This window comes from Lepisosteus platostomus, chromosome 5, assembly GCF_059453375.1.
Source record: "Lepisosteus platostomus isolate fLepPlt1 chromosome 5, fLepPlt1.hap1, whole genome shotgun sequence".
Lineage (NCBI taxonomy): Eukaryota > Metazoa > Chordata > Actinopteri > Semionotiformes > Lepisosteidae > Lepisosteus > Lepisosteus platostomus.
This window is the reverse complement of record NC_142615.1, coordinates 1,416,345-1,434,595: the sequence shown is the minus strand read 5'-3', so window position 1 is coordinate 1,434,595 and position 18,251 is coordinate 1,416,345. Positions and strand designations below refer to the sequence as shown.

General features: G+C 58.6%; 2 protein-coding genes across 2 annotated transcripts in view; one reads left to right on the top strand and one right to left on the bottom strand.

The window, feature by feature from the left end:
- Window positions 1-1,766: 1,766 nt before the first annotated feature.
- On the bottom strand, window positions 1,767-10,638 carry LOC148662365 (zinc finger and BTB domain-containing protein 12-like). Its single transcript, XM_088631850.1, has 5 exons — window positions 10,504-10,638; window positions 8,788-9,016; window positions 7,129-7,317; window positions 6,087-6,296; window positions 1,767-4,779 (listed from the first exon to the last, which is right to left on the bottom strand). Exons 2-5 carry the CDS (start codon window positions 8,989-8,991, stop codon window positions 3,622-3,624), a joined length of 1,761 nt encoding a protein of 586 aa, XP_088487976.1. The 5' UTR covers window positions 8,992-9,016; window positions 10,504-10,638; the 3' UTR covers window positions 1,767-3,621.
- A 1,280-nt stretch (window positions 10,639-11,918) lies between these two features.
- The window catches only part of ehmt2 (euchromatic histone-lysine N-methyltransferase 2), a 22,502-nt gene continuing 16,169 nt past the window's right edge, over window positions 11,919-18,251 (top strand). Inside the window, exons 1-8 of the mRNA XM_088632999.1 lie at window positions 11,919-12,221; window positions 14,568-14,655; window positions 15,197-15,597; window positions 15,981-16,059; window positions 16,494-16,570; window positions 17,247-17,399; window positions 17,587-17,679; window positions 18,119-18,227. Coding sequence (XP_088489125.1) covers window positions 11,919-12,221; window positions 14,568-14,655; window positions 15,197-15,597; window positions 15,981-16,059; window positions 16,494-16,570; window positions 17,247-17,399; window positions 17,587-17,679; window positions 18,119-18,227 — 1,303 coding nt within the window. The remainder of the gene's footprint in view (window positions 12,222-14,567; window positions 14,656-15,196; window positions 15,598-15,980; window positions 16,060-16,493; window positions 16,571-17,246; window positions 17,400-17,586; window positions 17,680-18,118; window positions 18,228-18,251) is intronic.

Below are 18,251 nucleotides of genomic sequence, written 5' to 3'. Positions count from 1 at the left end.
TTAAAAGGAACTAGATGGGTGTCTGTGCTCCCCCTGGTGGTGTGGAGGACTGTGGAACCTCTTTAAAAGGAGCTATATGAGTGTCTGTGCTCCCCCTAGTGGTGTGGAGGACTGTGGAACCTCTTTAAAAGGAACTAGATGGGTGTCTGTGCTCCCCCTAGTGGTGTGGAGGACTGTGGAACCTCTTTAAAAGGGAGCTGTCAGATGCTTGTGCTCCCCCTAGTGGTGTGGAGGACTGTGGAACCTCTTTAAAAGGGAGCTGTCAGATGCTTGTGCTCCCCCTAGTGGTGTGGAAGACTGTGGAACCTCTTTAAAAGGAGCTATATGAGTGTCTGTGCTCCCCCTAGTGGCGTGGAGGACTGTGGAACCTCTTTAAAAGGAGCTATATGAGTGTCTGTGCTCCCCCTAGTGGTGTGGAGGACTGTGGAACCTCTTTAAAAGGAACTAGATGGGTGTCTGTGCCCCCCCTAGTGGTGTGGAGGACTGCGGAACCTCTTTAAAAGGAACTAGATGGGTGTCTGTGCCCCCCCTAGTGGTGTGGAGGACTGTGGTACCTCTTTAAAAGGAGCTATATGAGTGTCTGTGCTCCCCCTAGTGGTGTGGAGGACTGTGGAACCTCTTTAAAAGGAGCTATATGAGTGTCTGTGCTCCCCCTAGTGGTGTGGAGGACTGTGGAACCTCTTTAAAAGGAACTAGATGGGTGTCTGTGCTCCCCCTAGTGGTGTGGAGGACTGTGGAACCTCTTTAAAAGGAGCTATATGAGTGTCTGTGCTCCCCCTAGTGGTGTGGAGGACTGTGGAACCTCTTTAAAAGGAACTAGATGGGTGTCTGTGCTCCCCCTGGTGGTGTGGAGGACTGTGGAACCTCTTTAAAAGGAACTAGATGGGTGTCTGTGCTCCCCCTGGTGGTGTGGAGGACTGTGGAACCTCTTTAAAAGGAACTAGATGGGTGTCTGTGCTCCCCCTAGTGGTGGGGAGGACTGTGGAACCTCTTTAAAAGGGAGCTGTCAGATGTCTGTGCTCCCCCTAGTGGTGTGGAGGACTGTGGAACCTCTTTAAAAGGAACTAGATGGGTGTCTGTGCTCCACCTAGTGGTGTGGAGGACTGCGGAACCTCTTTAAAAGGAACTAGATGGGTGTCTGTGCTCCCCCTGGTGGTGGGGAGGACTGTGGAACCTCTTTAAAAGGGAGCTGTCAGATGTCTGTGCTCCCCCTGGTGGTGTGGAGGACTGTGGAACCTCTTTAAAAGGAACTAGATGGGTGTCTGTGCCCCCCCTAGTGGTGTGGAGGACTGCGGAACCTCTTTAAAAGGAACTAGATGGGTGTCTGTGCTCCTTCTGGTGGTGTGGAGGACTGTGGAATCTCTTTAAAAGGAACTAGACGGGTGTCTGTGCTCCCCCTAGTGGTGGGGAGGACTGTGGAACCTCTTTAAAAGGGAGCTGTCAGATGTCTGTGCTCCCCCTGGTGGTGTGGAGGACTGTGGAACCTCTTTAAAAGGAACTAGATGGGTGTCTGTGCCCCCCCTAGTGGTGTGGAGGACTGCGGAACCTCTTTAAAAGGAACTAGATGGGTGTCTGTGCTCCCCCTGGTGGTGTGGAGGACTGTGGAACCTCTTTAAAAGGAACTAGATGGGTGTCTGTGCTCCCCCTGGTGGTGGGGAGGACTCCACACTCCCTGTCTCATTCACACACGGTGTGTCGAAAGCACAGCATCTGGGCACAACCCCGCGACCTGAGACACAGGTGAAACAGGACCAGCAGAGCAGCGGTTCGGGATACAAAAAAACGTTTATTAGTGTCGCTGCGCTTCAGACGGGAGGAGAGGACGCCCGAGGACACGACTCTGAGCGCAGGCTCACACGGTAAACTGTCTCCTCACGTCTCTCTGTCAGGGCTGTCTCGTCTTCTCCTGCTGTCTGTCTCTCTGATTCAGGGCGGCCTCGTCTTCTCCCGCTGTCTGTCTCTGTGTCAGGGCTGCCTCGTCCTCTCCTGCTGTCTGTCTCTGTGTCAGCGCTGCCTCGTCCTCTCCTGCTGTCTGTCTCTGTGTCAGGGCTGTCTCGTCCTCTCCTGCTGTCTGTCTCTCTGATTCAGGGCTGCCTCGTCCTCTCCCGCTGTCTGTCTCTGTGTCAGGGCTGCCTCGTCCTCTCCTGCTGTCTGTCTCTGTGTCAGCGCTGCCTCGTCCTCTCCCGCTGTCTGTCTCTGTGTCAGGGCTGCCTCGTCCTCTCCTGCTGTCTGTCTCTCTGATTCAGGGCGGCCTCGTCCTCTCCCGCTGTCTGTCTCTGTGTCAGGGCTGTCTCGTCCTCTCCTGCTGTCTGTCTCTCTGATTCAGGGCGGCCTCGTCCTCTCCTGCTGTCTGTCTCTCTGATTCAGGGTGGCGCTAACAAACTGGAGTCAGGGGTTTCTCTCTGTGCTACTGTGACAATTCCCTCCCTCTCATCCCTCCGCTCCTCATCCCTCTCGGTCACCTGGGGCTCCAGGTTCGGACTCTGGTTTCTTCCTTCTCTCAGTCCTTTCCCACTCCTCCCCTCTCCCTCACCCTGCCTCCCCCTCTCGTCTCTGCCCCCTCTCTCTCTCCTTTCCTATCTCAGCCCCACCCCCTCCGTCTCAGTCCCTGCCCCCTCCACCTCAGTCCCCATCCCCAATCTCAGTCCCTGCCCACTACATCTCAGTCCATGCCCCTCTCCTTCAGTCCCGTCTCCCTCTCAGTCCCCAGCCCCCTCCCTCAGGCCCCACCCTCTCAGTCTCAGTCTCCGCCTCCTCTCAACAACAGACCCTGGTTCTCCATCCCAGTCCCCGCCCCCTCAATCTCAGTCTCCAGCCCCCTCGATCACAGACTCCACCCCTCAGTCCCCCCACCCAATCACAGACCCCCCCCGCCCTCAGTCCTGCCCCCTCAACCTCAGCCCCGCCCCCAATCAGTCCCCGCCCCTCTCCGCAGTCTCCGCCCACCCCCATCACAGACTCCGCCCCTCGGTCCCCGCCCCCTCAATCTCAGTCTCCAGCCCCCTCGATCACAGACTCCACCCCTCATTCCCCCCCACCCAATCACAGACCCCCCCCCGCCCTCAGTCCTGCCCCCTCAATCTCAGCCCCGCCCCCAATCAGTCCCCGCCCCTCTCCGCAGTCTCCGCCCACCCCCATCACAGACTCTGCCCCTCGGTCCCCGCCCCCTCAATCTCAGTCTCCAGCCCCCTCGATCACAGACTCCACCCCTCAGTCCCCCCACCCAATCACAGACCCCCCCCGCCCTCAGTTCTGCCCCCTCAATCTCAGCCCCGCCCCCAATCAGTCCCCGCCCCTCTCCGCAGTCTCCGCCCACCCCCATCACAGACTCCGCCCCTCGGTCCCCGCCCCCTCAATCTCAGTCTCCAGCCCCCTCGATCACAGACTCCACCCCTCAGTCCCCCCACCCAATCACAGACCCCCCCCCCCCCCCGCCCTCAGTCCTGCCCCCTCAATCTCAGCCCCGCCCCCAATCAGTCCCCGCCCCTCTCCGCAGTCTCCGCCCACCCCCATCACAGACTCCGCCCCTCGGTCCCCGCCCCCTCGATCTCAGTCTCCAGCCCCCTCGATCACAGACTCCACCCCTCAGTCCCCCCACCCAATCACAGACCCCCCCCGCCCTCAGTCCCCGCCCCTCTCCCGGTTCTGGGCGGTGGTCTTCCCGTGCTGCTCCTTCAGGTGCCGGCGGATGGCGGGCTTGTGGGCGAAGCGCACCAGGCAGTAGGAGCAGCGGTAGGGCCGCTCGCCGCTGTGCAGGTTCATGTGGTCCGCCAGCGTGGACTTCTGGGTGAAGGTCTTGTGGCACAGGTGGCAGCGGTGGGACTTGACGCCGCGGTGCACGTTCAGGTGCCGGTTCAGGTTGCTGCTGTGGTTGAACTGCTTGCCGCAGCGGGGGCAGACGAAGAGGAAGTGGGCCGCGCGGGCGTGCACGGCCAGCGCCTCCGCCGAGGGGAACCGGGTCCCGCAGCGCTGGCAGGGCACGGGCCGCGGGTCCGAGCCGCCAACGCCGCCGCCGCCGCCGATCGCCCCCAGTCCGCCGGGGCCGGGGCCGGGGCAGGAGGTGGACCCCACGACGCCCACGGGCTCCTCGTCCTCCGCCGCCACCCCGCTCTCCATCGCCGACGCCCCCCCTCCTCCTCCTCCCTGGAACACGTCATGGTAACCGAAGCGCTGGTAGTGGGGCGCCTCCTCGGGCCCCTCCGGACCCGGCTGGACCCCCGAGCCCCGCTCCCAGGGGGCCGAGGGGCTGCCCCCCGCCCCGCCCGCCCGCGGCCCGAACCCGAAGCCGAGCCCGAGGTTGCTGGAGCTGCTGATTCCGGAGGCTTCCGGCTGCGGCCCCTCCTCCTCCTCCTCCTCCTCCTCTTCCTCCTCCCCGCCAGACTCCAGACTTGGTGCGCCCCACCCGGCCTCCTGCACCCCGGCTCCCAGCATGCCCCTCTCCCCGCCTCCGCTGGGGCGCCGTCTCCTTGCTGGCGCCCCCCTCCTGCCCCTCGGCCGGGGGTCCCGCTGCCCCCTCGCGCCCTGGACCTTCGGCTTGGTCTCCTCCTCCTCCTCCTCCTCCTGCTGCGCCTGGGGGTCGCCCCCCGCCTCGAACCGCGGCGGGGACCCCACACCGGCCGGGCCCCCTCCCTCCGCCTCCGCCGCCCTCTGCCCCTCTCCCTGCCCGTCGTCCTCCTCCTCCTCCTCCTCCTCCTCTATGATGCAGACCTCCGGGAAGTCCTCGTAGTCTTCCTCGCACTCTTCCTCCAGAAACGCTTCGGCAGCCTCCTCCACTTTTACCTGTGAAAAAGACACAGTCAAGAGACGCTCCTCACACAGAGAGAGGAGTCCAGACCCTCACACAGACCCCAGAGACACTCCTCACACAGAGAGAGGAGTCCAGACCCTCACACTGACCCCAGAGACACTCCTCACACAGAGAGAGGAGTCCAGACCCTCACACAGACCCCAGAGGCACTCCTCACACAGAGAGAGGAGTCCAGACCCTCACACAGACCCCAGAGACACTCCTCACACAGAGAGAGGAGTCCAGACCCTCACACAGACCCCAGAGACACTCCTCACACAGAGAGAGGAGTACAGACCCTCACACAGACCCCAGAGACACTCCTCACACAGAGAGAGGAGTCCAGACCCTCACACAGACCCCAGAGACACTCCTCGCACAGAGAGAGGAGTCCAGACCCTCGCACAGACCCCAGAGACACTCCTCGCACAGAGAGAGGAGTCCAGACCCTCGCACAGACCCCAGAGACACTCCTCACACAGAGAGAGGAGTCCAGACCCTCGCACAGACCCCAGAGACACTCCTCACGCAGAGAGAGGAGTCCAGACCCTCGCACAGACCCCAGAGACACTCCTCACGCAGAGAGAGGAGCCCAGACCCTCGCACAGACCCCAGAGACACTCCTCACGCAGAGAGAGGAGCCCAGACCCTCGCACAGACCCCAGAGACACTCCTCACGCAGAGAGAGGAGTCCAGACCCTCACACAGACCCCAGAGACACTCCTCACGCAGAGAGAGGAGTCCAGACCCTCACACAGACCCCAGAGACACTCCTCACGCAGAGAGAGGAGTCCAGACCCTCACACAGACCCCAGAGACACTCCTCACGCAGAGAGAGGAGTCCAGACCCTCACACAGACCCCAGAGACACTCCTCACGCAGAGAGAGGAGTCCAGACCCTCACACAGACCCCAGAGACACTCCTCACGCAGAGAGAGGAGTCCAGACCCTCACACAGACCCCAGAGACACTCCTCACGCAGAGAGAGGAGTCCAGACCCTCACACAGACCCCAGAGACACTCCTCACGCAGAGAGAGGAGTCCAGACCCTCACACAGACCCCAGAGACACTCCTCACGCAGAGAGAGGAGTCCAGACCCTCACACAGACCCCAGAGACACTCCTCACGCAGAGAGAGGAGTCCAGACCCTCACACAGACCCCAGAGACACTCCTCACGCAGAGAGAGGAGTCCAGACCCTCACACAGACCCCAGAGGCACCCCTCACGCAGAGAGAGGAGTCCAGACCCTCACACAGACCCCAGAGACAATCTTACACTTCATTTCACAACAAGCATACCTTCAGCTCAGTGACACTGTGCATATTCTCCGTGCTCCTGTCTGGCTGTCGGTGTGACCTCTCTGTGACCTTGCCCCCCCATGACCGACATTGGACCTCGGGATTCACCAGCGCAGTCTGGATAGCAGCAGTAGCCCTCATCACCCCAAAACGGCGGTTGCCCTGGAAGCCACTGAACCCAGGACTGGCAGTGTTGGGGTAGGGTGAAGACTGAGAGAGAGAGGGGTTAATACAGACACACTGACTGGACACTCCAGTACATGAACACTGCACTGAGAGAGAGAGGGGCTCATACACACACCCTGACTGGACACTCCAGTACATGAACACTGCACTGAGAGAGAGAGGGGTTCACACAGACACACTGACTGGACACTCCAGTACATGAACACTGCACTGAGAGAGAGAGGGGTTCACACAGACACACTGACTGGACACTCCAGTACATGAACACTGCACTGAGAGAGAGAGGGGTTCATACACACACACTGACTGGACACTCCAGTACATGAACACTGCACTGAGAGAGAGAGGGGTTCATACACACACTGACTGGACACTCCAGTACATGAACACTGCACTGAGAGAGAGAGGGGTTCATACACACACACTGACTGGACACTCCAGTACATGAACACTGCACTGAGAGAGAGAGGGGTTCACACACACACCCTGACTGGCCACTCCAGTACATGAACACTGCACTGAGAGAGAGAGGGGTTCACACACACACACTGACTGAACACTCCAGGACATGAACACTGCACTGAGAGAGAGAGGGGTTCATACACACACACTGACTGGACACTCCAGTACATGAACACTGCACTGAGAGAGAGAGGGGTTCATACACACACACTGACTGGACACTCCAGTACATGAACACTGCACTGAGAGAGAGAGGGGTTCATACAGACACACTGACTGGACACTCCAGTACATGAACACTGCACTGAGAGAGAGAGGGGTTCATACACACACACTGACTGGACACTCCAGGACATGAACACTGCACTGAGAGAGAGGGGGAGGCCAGACTCACAGCGGTGGCGATCTGGGGTTCGATGAACTGGCTCAGGGCGCCCCTACACTTCTCCACCACGTGCTCCATCTGCAGGTAGCTGGCCGCGGTCAGGTAGTCCACGATCTCCCTGACCGTGAACTGGAGCACCCCAGTGTAGCAGGACTGCAGCAGCTCGCAGACGATACCAGAGCTGTGGAGCCCCGACACCTGCCCAGCGAGAGAGAGACAGTGAGAGGGGTTCGTTCAGGGAGACTGCTCTCAATCCAGCTCAACATGACCGATGAGTACAATCGGTGTTGCCAAAGCAAAACAACTACAGTTAACATCAAATCAACAGACTTTTACAATACAGGAAAAAAGATCCTGAGATTATTGAGAGACAGGCTCACTGTTCCTCAGGCTGGAACAGGAGATCACACACTGTATTATTATTATTGAGAGACAGGCTCACTGTCTGTTCCTCAGGCTGGGACAGGAGATCACACACTGTATTATTATTATTGAGAGACAGGCTCACTGTCTGTTCCTCAGGCTGGGACAGGAGATCACACACTGTATTATTATTATTGAGAGACAGGCTCACTGTCTGTTCCTCAGGCTGGGACAGGAGATCACACACTGTATTATTATTGAGAGACAGGCTCACTGTCTGTTCCTCAGGCTGGGACAGGAGATCACACACTGTATTATTATTATTGAGAGACAGGCTCACTGTCTGTTCCTCAGGCTGGGACAGGAGATCACACACTGTATTATTATTATTGAGAGACAGGCTCACTGTCTGTTCCTCAGGCTGGGACAGGAGATCACACACACTGTATTATTATTATTAAGAGACAGGCTCACTGTTCCTCAGGCTGGGACAGGAGATCACACACTGTATTATTATTATTGAGAGACAGGCTCACTGTCTGTTCCTCAGGCTGGGACAGGAGATCACACACTGTATTATTATTATTATTGAGAGACAGGCTCACTGTCTGTTCCTCAGGCTGGGACAGGAGATCACACACTGTATTATTATTATTGAGAGACAGGCTCACTGTCTGTTCCTCAGGCTGGGACAGGAGATCGCACACTGTATTATTATTATTATTGAGAGACAGGCTCACTGTTCCTCAGGCTGGGACAGGAGATCACACACTGCCTGTGTCCAGTGTGTGTGTCCAGGCTGTGGTCACTGAGCCTGTCCTCTCTGGACAGCCAGGTCTGCCTGTGTCCAGTGTCTGTGTCCAGGCTGTGGTCACTGAGGCTGTCCTCTCTGGACAGCCAGGTCTGCCTGTGTCCAGTGTGTGTGTCCAGGCTGTGCTCACTGAGCCTGTCCTCTCTGGACAGCCAGGTCTGTCTGTGTCCAGTGTGTGTGTCCAGGCTGTGGTCACTGAGCCTGTCCTCTCTGGACAGCCAGGTCTGCCTGTGTCCAGTGTCTGTGTCCAGGCTGTGGTCACTGAGCCTGTCCTCTCTGGACAGCCAGGTCTGCCTGTGTCCAGTGTGTGTGTCCAGGCTGTGGTCACTGAGCCTGTCCTCTCTGGACAGCCAGGTCTGCCTGTGTCCAGTTTCTATGGCCAGGCTCTCTCTCTCTGTGTGTATGTGTGTTGAATGCACGTGCGTGCGTGTGTGTGCATGTGTATGCTGTGCGTGCGTGTGCCGCGGTACCGGGTCCGAGCCCCCCCCCCCCACCTGCAGCTCGGAGGAGGGGTTCAGCAGGAACTGGTCCCTCAGGAAGGGGGAGCAGGCCGCCAGCACCACCTTGTGGCCCCGGAACTGCTGGTTGTCGTTGGCGACGATGGTGACGTCGCAGAAGCGCTGGCGCGAGCGCAGCTGGTTCAGGTTGCGCAGCGTGGCGTCGCCGTGGCCCGGCAGGCGGAACCGCAGTACCTCCATCTCGCCACCGGGGGGCAGCAGCGCGCTGGTTCAGAGCGAGAGCGACACTTCAGCTGTACCGTTACTGACGAACTGCACACTATCGTACAGGAATTCATAGGTACTGCTTATCAAGTATTCATATCACATCTAATATTATTACTGCTAATTCATATTTAATTAATACTGCAGTGAGACAGGACCGTTCCAGTACATGAACACTGCACTGAGAGAGAGAGGGGTTCATACACACACACTGACTGGACACTCCAGTACATGAACACTGCACTGAGAGAGAGAGGGGTTCACACACACACACTGACTGGACACTCCAGTACATGAACACTGCACTGAGAGAGAGAGGGGTTCATACACACACACTGACTGGACACTCCAGTACATGAACACTGCACTGAGAGAGAGAGGGGTTCATACACACACACTGACTGGACACTCCAGTACATGAACACTGCACTGAGAGAGAGAGGGGTTCACACACACACACTGACTGGACACTCCAGTACATGAACACTGCACTGAGAGAGAGAGGGGTTCACACACACACACTGACTGGACACTCCAGTACATGAACACTGCACTGAGAGAGAGAGGGGTTCATACAGACACACTGACTGGACACTCCAGTACATGAACACTGCACTGAGAGAGAGAGGGGTTCATACAGACACACTGACTGGACACTCCAGTACATGAACACTGCACTGAGAGAGAGAGGGGTTCATACACACACACTGACTGGACACTCCAGTACATGAACACTGCACTGAGAGAGAGAGGGGTTCATACACACACACTGACTGGACACTCCAGGACATGAACACTGCACTGAGAGAGAGAGGGGTTCATACAGACACACTGACTGGACACTCCAGTACATGAACACTGCACTGAGAGAGAGAGGGGTTCACACAGACACACTGACTGGACACTCCAGTACATGAACACTGCACTGAGAGAGAGAGGGGTTCATACACACACACTGACTGGACACTCCAGTACATGAACACTGCACTGAGAGAGAGAGGGGTTCATACAGACACACTGACTGGACACTCCAGTACATGAACACTGCACTGAGAGAGAGGGGGGAGGTATCGATACATCAGTTAATAATACTCTATCGACAGCGGGAGATAATCATGATCACAGCCAGCCCGGACAGGGGGACCAGCTCATCCCCAGAGCTCGGAGGCCGGGGGGCACGGCCGGACCGGCCGGACCCGCGCTGCCCACCCGTGGGCCGGACCCGCAGCCCCCCGCGCGCGCTGCGTGGGGCTGTTAACGGGGAAGAGCTGCCCCACTCGCGCCGCCGTGCGCGATCACAAGGCGACGTGGGCGGGGAGGAGGGAGGAGGGTGGACGCTGTTATTGTGCTATCAGCAGCCGGGCTGCGCTGTGTCTGCGCCGCGGGTCCGAGCCCCGGCCGGCTCATTCACCCCCCGATCGCTCATTTCCGCCCCCACAATAACGCGCAATTAGACACCCCCACCCCCCTACACGCACCCGCACTTACTGGCGCTCGCCTCGTGCTCTCCCGTCCCGAGCCGCGTCCTCGAGCGAGATTCTCGCCGCGGCGGCGCGCGCAGGGCTGCCGGCCCCCTTAAAGGGACAGGAGCCCCGTTTCCACCCTGTCTGTGTGTCGCGCGTCTGGGGGGGGGGGGTTGAAACATTCCCCCGGGCGCCGGGCTGGCGTGGGGGGGGCTGACGTCTCACCGGGCTCACGCCTGACCAGCGAGACACACACACACACACACCTGGGAGCGACACACAGACACACACAGAAGTGCGCGCACACACACACACCTGGGAGAGACACACAGATACACACGCACCTGGGAGTGACACACACAGGCACACACACACCTTGGAGAGACACACACCTGGAAGAGACACACTCATTCAGACAGAATTACACTCACACACACACGCACACACACACATTCACACAGAAACATACACACGCGCACACAAATGGAGATCTGAATCTGTATCTACATTTCCCCCCCGCTTCAGAAATCATAAAAAATGGAAGGTATCTTGCTTATTTTGAACGCATCTAGTTGGGTTCGGAGTGAAATAATTGTCCAGTATTGTCCAAGGGAGCAGATATGAAGAGACTCGGTTGTCATGTGGGATGTTTCTGGGAAAATGACAAAAGGATTGTGTCACGTCTCCTGTATTTAAAATACATGTCTTCTTTCTCTAAAATAAAAAGAAATACACACACACACACAGGTACGAGAGGACGATACAGATTAGAGGCGGTTACCCCAGACACACGTTGAGCTCGGCACCCCAGCATCGACACACACACAAACACAGGAGGAGCCCAGTGATAACCCCTATTACTATGAGTGTCCGTGCGACACGTCCTATTATCACTATTATTAATTTGCCCTTGTGCACGTTTTGTGGCGGACAGGGGGTGCTGTCATACTCGTTGTTTACACTGTTATTGCTATTGTATTTACTGTCTGTCGTCCTGTCTGCTGCTGTTCTGTATGGACAGCGCCTGACGGACTCATGAGAAACACTCTTCACTGCACTCCGCACCCGTGTCAGTATAATGACAAGTCAAGTTGATCACTAGAAAAGACGAATAAAGTAGTAACGGTCACAGTGTGGAACGAGACAGTGGATCAGCACTGTTTAAGGGTCTGGCAGTTCGTTCTGATGTACAATTCAGTTTAAAGCGTCAGAATCTCAGATCTATCTCAGATCAAACTATTTTTTTATGATTTTTTTTAATTTAAACCTCCGAAATACAAAAAAAGGAGACCAAATATTAAAACAGATACTGAAATAGACGCACTCGCAATTATAAAAGCTGAAAATTGAGCTTTTTTTACATATTTTCCTTGTATGTCTTCCTTTAAATGCAAAAAAAAATATCAGATCGGAGCATGACTGGTTTCTGACGTCACAAACATGGACGCGGCCATTGGGCTTCAGAGCGCCTGGCCTCGGTCATGTGACCAGGGTGAGCTTGGCAGCGGCGGAGGGGGGAGGGGCGGAAGAGCGAAGCCCGGGAAAGCAGACAAACGGGAGGGGGCGGGGCCCGGGCGCGACGTGCCCGTGACGTCAGACGCCCGGGATTGTTCCCCGGCGGAGGACAATGGCGAGGGGGCGGGGCGCGCCGGCGGCGAGGGGGCGGGTCGCGCTCTGAGTGACGTCTTTCTCCGTCGCCCCGGAGTCGGAGCCAATATGTCGGCGGCTGAGCTCTCGAGTGAGGTGAGGAGACCTGATTTTGGATGCTTGCGTGTTTGGATTGATGTGGTCACCCCCCATCCTGCACCGTGTTGTCCGTGTGCAGCGGGACGGCCGCTTGGGGGGCGGGGGGGGTTCCCGCAGCGCCTGCAGGGGCGCCTCGTTTCTGTCTGTAGGCTGGGGTACAAAGAGGCGCCCAGCGCCTTGCACAGAGCCGGGTCTTTTCAGGGTGCGAGCCCCGTCTCCGCGCCTGGACGCGCTGCTGGGCAGACCCCGGCGTGGTGGGGAGGGCGATCGGCCGTGTGCGTGTGTGTGGAGGGGATGTTGTGATTTCGCCCAGGGAGACCGGACCCATATTCCCTCGTCTCTTTGTTCCTCAGTGCTCCGCCACACAGCCGGATTGAGAGCAGTCTGATCCACTGCACGTTTACAGCGACCTCTCAGTCAGACCCCCAGTGCACAGCAGTCTGATCCGCTGCACGTTTACAGCGATCTCTCAGTCAGACCCCCAGTGCACAGCAGTCTGATCCACTGCACGTTTACAGCGATCTCTCAGTCAGACCCCCAGTGCACAGCAGTCTGATCCACTGCACGTTTACAGCGATCTCTCAGTCAGACCCCCAGTGCACAGCAGTCTGATCCACTGCACGTTTACAGCGATCTCTCAGTCAGACCCCCAGTGCACAGCAGTCTGATCCGCTCCAGGTGTGACAGTGCTGTCAGACTCCCAGTTCGCAGCAGTCTGATCCGCTCCAGGTGTGACAGTGCTGTCAGTCAGACTCCCAGTGCGCAGCAGTCTGATCCGCTCCAGGTGTGTCAGTGCTGTCAGACTCCCAGTGTGCAGCAGTCTGATCCGCTCCAGGTGTGACAGTGCTGTCAGTCAGACTCCCAGTGCGCAGCAGTCTGATCCGCTCCAGGTGTGACAGTGCTGTCAGTCAGACTCCCAGTGCGCAGCAGTCTGATCCGCTCCAGGTGTGACAGTGCTGTCAGTCAGACTCCCAGTGCGCAGCAGTCTGATCCGCTCCAGGTGTGACAGTGCTTTCAGTCAGACTCCCAGTGCGCAGCAGTCTGATCCGCTCCAGGTGTGACAGTGCTTTCAGTCAGACTCCCAGTGCGCAGCAGTCTGATCCGCTCCAGGTGTGACAGTGCTGTCAGTCAGACTCCCAGTGCGCAGCAGTCTGATCCGCACCAGGTGTGACAGTGCTGTCAGTCTGACTCCCAGTGCGCAGCAGTCTGATCCGCTCCAGGTGGTACAGTGCTGTCAGTCAGACTCCCAGTGCGCAGCAGTCTGATCCGCTCCAGGTGGTACAGTGCTGTCAGTCAGACTCCCAGTGCGCAGCAGTCTGATCCGCTCCAGGTGTGACAGTGCTGTCAGTCAGACTCCCAGTGCGCAGCAGTCTGATCCGCTCCAGGTGTGACAGTGCTGTCAGTCAGACTCCCAGTGCGCAGCAGTCTGATCCGCTCCAGGTGTGACAGTGCTGTCAGTCAGACTCCCAGTGCGCAGCAGTCTGATCCGCTCCAGGTGTGACAGTGCTGTCAGTCAGACTCCCAGTGCGCAGCAGTCTGATCCGCTCCAGGTGTGACAGTGCTGTCAGTCAGACTCCCAGTGCGCAGCAGTCTGATCCGCTCCAGGTGTGACAGTGCTGTCAGTCAGACTCCCAGTGCGCAGCAGTCTGATCCGCTCCAGGTGTGACAGTGCTGTCAGTCAGACTCCCAGTGCGCAGCAGTCTGATCCGCTCCAGGTGTGACAGTGCTGTCAGTCAGACTCCCAGTGCGCAGCAGTCTGATCCGCTCCAGGTGTGACAGTGCAGTCAGTCAGACTCCCAGTGTGCAGCAGTCTGATCCACTCCAGGTGTGACAGTGCTGTCAGACTCCCAGTGCGCAGCAGTCTGATCCGCTCCAGGTGTGACAGTGCTGTCAGTCAGACTCCCAGTGCGCAGCAGTCTGATCCGCTCCAGGTGTGACAGTGCTGTCAGTCAGACTCCCAGTGCGCAGCAGTCTGATCCGCTCCAGGTGTGACAGTGCTGTCAGACTCCCAGTGCGCAGCAGTCTGATCCGCTCCAGGTGTGACAGTGCTGTCAGACTCCCAGTGCGCAGCAGTCCGACCCCCTCCGGGTGTGAATGTCAGTCCTTAGACATGGTATGCCTGCTTTTCGAGCTCAGTTAAGCTGCGTGAATCTGGCACAAACACTAAAACCCAGCACATTCGTTTCTGCTGGTTTTTGACGTTGCAAGTAGCATTTGAGTGGCCTTCATGCCTGAGATACGGCACCTTATTTTTTCGAGAGTGCACTGTCGATCTCCATAGCAACGCATCCGTTCGGTCAAAGCGGAACTAATTACGTCTGCCTTCGTTTCCCCCCACACCAGGAGGACACTAACCAGGGCGGACTCTCAGAGCAGAAGAAGAAGGCGGAGACTGCTGCCGGGAAGGACTCTGGTGACCAATCAGGAACAGGCAAGCCCACAGAGAGACACACCCACCCGCAGAGAGACACACCCACAGATGGTCACAGAGAGACACACCCACAGATGGTCACAGAGAGACACACCCACAGACAGTCACAGAGAGACACACCCACAGTCACAGAGAGACACACCCACAGACAGTCACAGAGAGACACACCCACAGTCACAGAGAGACACACCCACAGTCACAGAGAGACACACCCACCCACAGAGAGACACACCCACAGACAGTCACAGAGAGACACACCCACCCACAGAGAGACACACCCACAGACAGTCACAGAGAGACACACCCACAGAGAGACACACACACAGACAGTCACAGAGAGACAAACCCACAGAGAGAGACACACACACACCCACAGACAGTCACAGAGAGACAAACCCACAGAGAGACACACACACACACACACACACACACACCCACAGAGAGACACCCACAGACACCAGCCCCTCACTGGACACCAGTCCAACACATAATGATAATAAAATAGCTCAGACTGTCTCCCTGCCCGTGTTCCGGTATCCAGGTGACGACGCCGGCGCCGCGGCGACCGTTCCCGAGGAGGCGGAGCCCATGGGGGGGATGATGTCGTCGCCGAAGGATTCTGAGAGGGAGGGGGAGGGGGCGGCCAAGGGGGGAGGGGAGCGGGCGGAGGAGGGGGGGGCCGTCTCCGCGGCGCCCCCCGCCGGCAAGGGGCTGGCGGGCCACGCGGCCAAGACTCTCTCCTCCTCCTCCTCCTCCTCTTCCTCCTCCTCCTCCTCCTCCTCCTCCTCGTCCCCCCCGGGTCGGGCGAAGATGAGCATGCCCAGCCAGGGAAAAGCCCCCCCGCCCGTGAGCCCCCCCGCCGACCCCCCCGCCGGCGCCGCGGCACCCCCCCCCAAAGTCCACCGGGCCAGGAAGACCATGAACAGGCCTGCGGCGGGACAGGTGCGTCCCGGACCCCCTCGGTCCATCGGGACCTCACTGCCTGCCTGTCTGCCTGTCTGCCTGTCTGCCTGTCTGTCTGTCTGCCTGTCTGCCTGTCTGTCTGTCTGCCTGTCTGTCTGCCTGTCTGTCTGCCTGTCTGTCTGTCTGTCTGTCTGTCTGCCTGCCTGTCTGTCTGTCTGTCTGTCTGCCTGCCTGCCTGCCTGCCTGCCTGTCTCTCTGACTGCCTGCCTGCCTGCCTTTCTCTCTGCCTGCCTGCCTGCCTGCCTGCCTGCCTTTCTCTCTGACTGTCTGCCTCTCTGCCTGCCTGCCTCTCTGACTGCCTGTCTCTCTCTGCCTGTCTCTCTCTGCCCTGTGTCTCACTGTCTCTCTGTCTCCCTGCGCAGATGAAGAGTGTTGATCCTCCTGAGCCTGCAGTGGACGCCCCTGAGCCTTCCACCAGCTCGCCACTAGAGGGCGACACAGGTCAGCCGGTCTCTCCTGTCTCCATTCCTCTCCCCTCTCTCTCCCCTCTCTCTCCCCTCTCTCTCCCCTCTCTCTCCCCTCTCCCCTCTCCTCTCCCCTCTCTCTCCCCTCTCCTCTCCCCTCTCTCTCCCCTCTCCCCTCGCTCTCCCCTCTCTCTCTCTCCCCTCTCCCCTCTCCTCTCCCCTCTCTCTCCCCTCTCTCTCCCCTCTCCTCTCCCCTCTCTCTCTCTCCCCTCTCCTCTCTCCCCTCTCTCTCTCCTCTCTCCTCTCCCCTCTCTCTCCCCTCTCCCCTCTCCTCTCCCCTCTCTCTCCCCTCTCCTCTCCCCTCTCCTCTCCCCTCTCTCTCCCCTCTCCCCTCGCTCTCCCCTCTCTCTCTCTCCCCTCTCCCCTCTCCTCTCTCCTCTCTCACCGATTGACTCCCGCTCTGTCTCTCAGGAGGAGTGAAGAGGAGGAGGCTGGATGTCTCGTCGCCCCCTGCAGGGCAGCTGGAGAAGAGCAGCGAGGAGGAGGAGGTGGGTGGGGTCACGCTGACGGAGAGCCTCGAACCCTGTGTGTCTCTCCGTCATATTGTCTGTCTTACCTCTCCTGTCTCTCTCTCTCCTCTACCTTATCTCTCTCTCCTCCCCTCTCTCCTGTCTCTCTTCTCCCTCTCTCTCTCCTCTACCTCATCTCTCTCCTTCTCTCTATCCTGTCTCTCTCTCCCCTCTCTCCTGTCTCTCTTCTCTCTCTCTCTTCTCTACCTTATCTCTCTCCTTCTCTCTATCCTGTCTCTCTCTCCCCTCTCTCCTGTCTCTCTTCTCTCTCTCTCTTCTCTACCTTATCTCTCTCCTTCTCTCTATCCTGTCTCTCTCTCCCCTCTCTCCTGTCTCTCTTCTCTCTCTCTCTTCTCTACCTTATCTCTCTCCTTCTCTCTATCCTGTCTCTCTCTCTCCCCTCTCTCCTGTCTCTCTCTCTCCCCTCTCTCCTGTCTCTCTCTCCCCTCTCCCCTATCTCTCTCTCCTTTCTCTCTCCTCTACCTCATCTCTCTCTCTCCCCTCTCTCTCTCCTCTCTCTCCCCTCTCTCCCCTCTCTCCTGTCTCTCTCTCTCCCCTCTCTCCTGTCTCCTGTCTCTCTCTCTCTCCCCTCTCTCTCTCCTCTCTCTCTCTCCTCTACCTCATCTCTCTCTCTCTCTCCTGTCTCTCTGTGCAGAAAGTGGGCGGGTCCCCGGTGGCCGAGGGGGCGGGGCCGGGCGAGGAGGACCGAGGGGATTGGCTGGAGGAGTGGGAGACGGAGGGAGGGGAGGAGTTCCGGCTCTTCTACGACAGCTTCTCCATGGACGAGCCGGTCGACTCCGACAGCAAGGTAACGAGCGCAGATCGGGGGCCGGCTCGCGCGCGGACGAGTGAGGACGCGGAGAGACGTTATCGCCTCTGGCCTTGCGAACCCCGTGTGTGCGGCGGAGGACTGGGACGGGGGCCCCCCGGCGCTCGTCCCCTCTGCTGGTCGACACTGAGTGTGCGTGTGCGTGCGCGCGCGCGTCTCTTTGCAGTCTGGAGACGGGGGCGCAGAGAGTCGGGTCAGCGAGGCCGAGGAGGAGGAGGAGGAAGAGGAGGAGGAGGAGTCGGGCAACCAGTCTGATCGCGTGAGTCTGTCTGTCTGCCTGCCTGCCTGCCTGCCTGCCTGCCTGCCTGCCTGTATCTGTGTCTGCCTGTCTGTATCTGTGTCTGTCTGCCTGTCTGTCTCTCTGCCTGTCTGTATCTGTCTCTCTGACTGCCTGCCTGCCTGCCTGTCTGTATCTGTGCCTGTCTGCCTGTCTGTCTCTCTGCCTGTCTGTATCTGTCTCTCTGACTCTCTGCCTGCCTGCCTGCCTGCCTGCCTGCCTGCCTGTCTGTATCTGTGCCTGTCTGCCTGTCTGTCTCTCTGCCTGTCTGTATCTGTCTCTCTGACTGCCTGTCTGCCTGTCTCTCTGTATCTGTGTCTCTCTGTCTGTCTGTATCTGTGCCTGTCTGCCTGTCTGCTCGGGTTCGGACCAGAGGAAGAGGGGTCTGTGTGTGTGATGGGCTCTCTCTCTCTGTCTCCAGAGCTCGGGTTCGGACCAGAGGAAGAGGGGGGTCCCCAGGAAGCCAGGAAGCCCGTGGGTGAAACCGTCGCGCCGCAGGAAGAGGCGGGACCGCGCGAGGGACAGGCCGGGTACGCCGATCGGGCGCATTGATC

Bases quoted from the DNA above. Each gene is read 5' to 3' on its own strand.
- LOC148662365 (XM_088631850.1), bottom strand. From the start codon at position 8,991: ATGGAGGTACTGCGGTTCCGCCTGCCGGGCCACGGCGACGCCACGCTG. The intron at 7,318-8,787 runs GTGGGGGGGGGG...CTCGCTGGGCAG, and splicing joins ACCCCTCCTCCGAGCTGCAG to GTGTCGGGGCTCCACAGCTC. The intron at 6,297-7,128 runs GTGAGTCTGGCC...TCTCTCTCTCAG, and splicing joins AACCCCAGATCGCCACCGCT to TCTTCACCCTACCCCAACAC.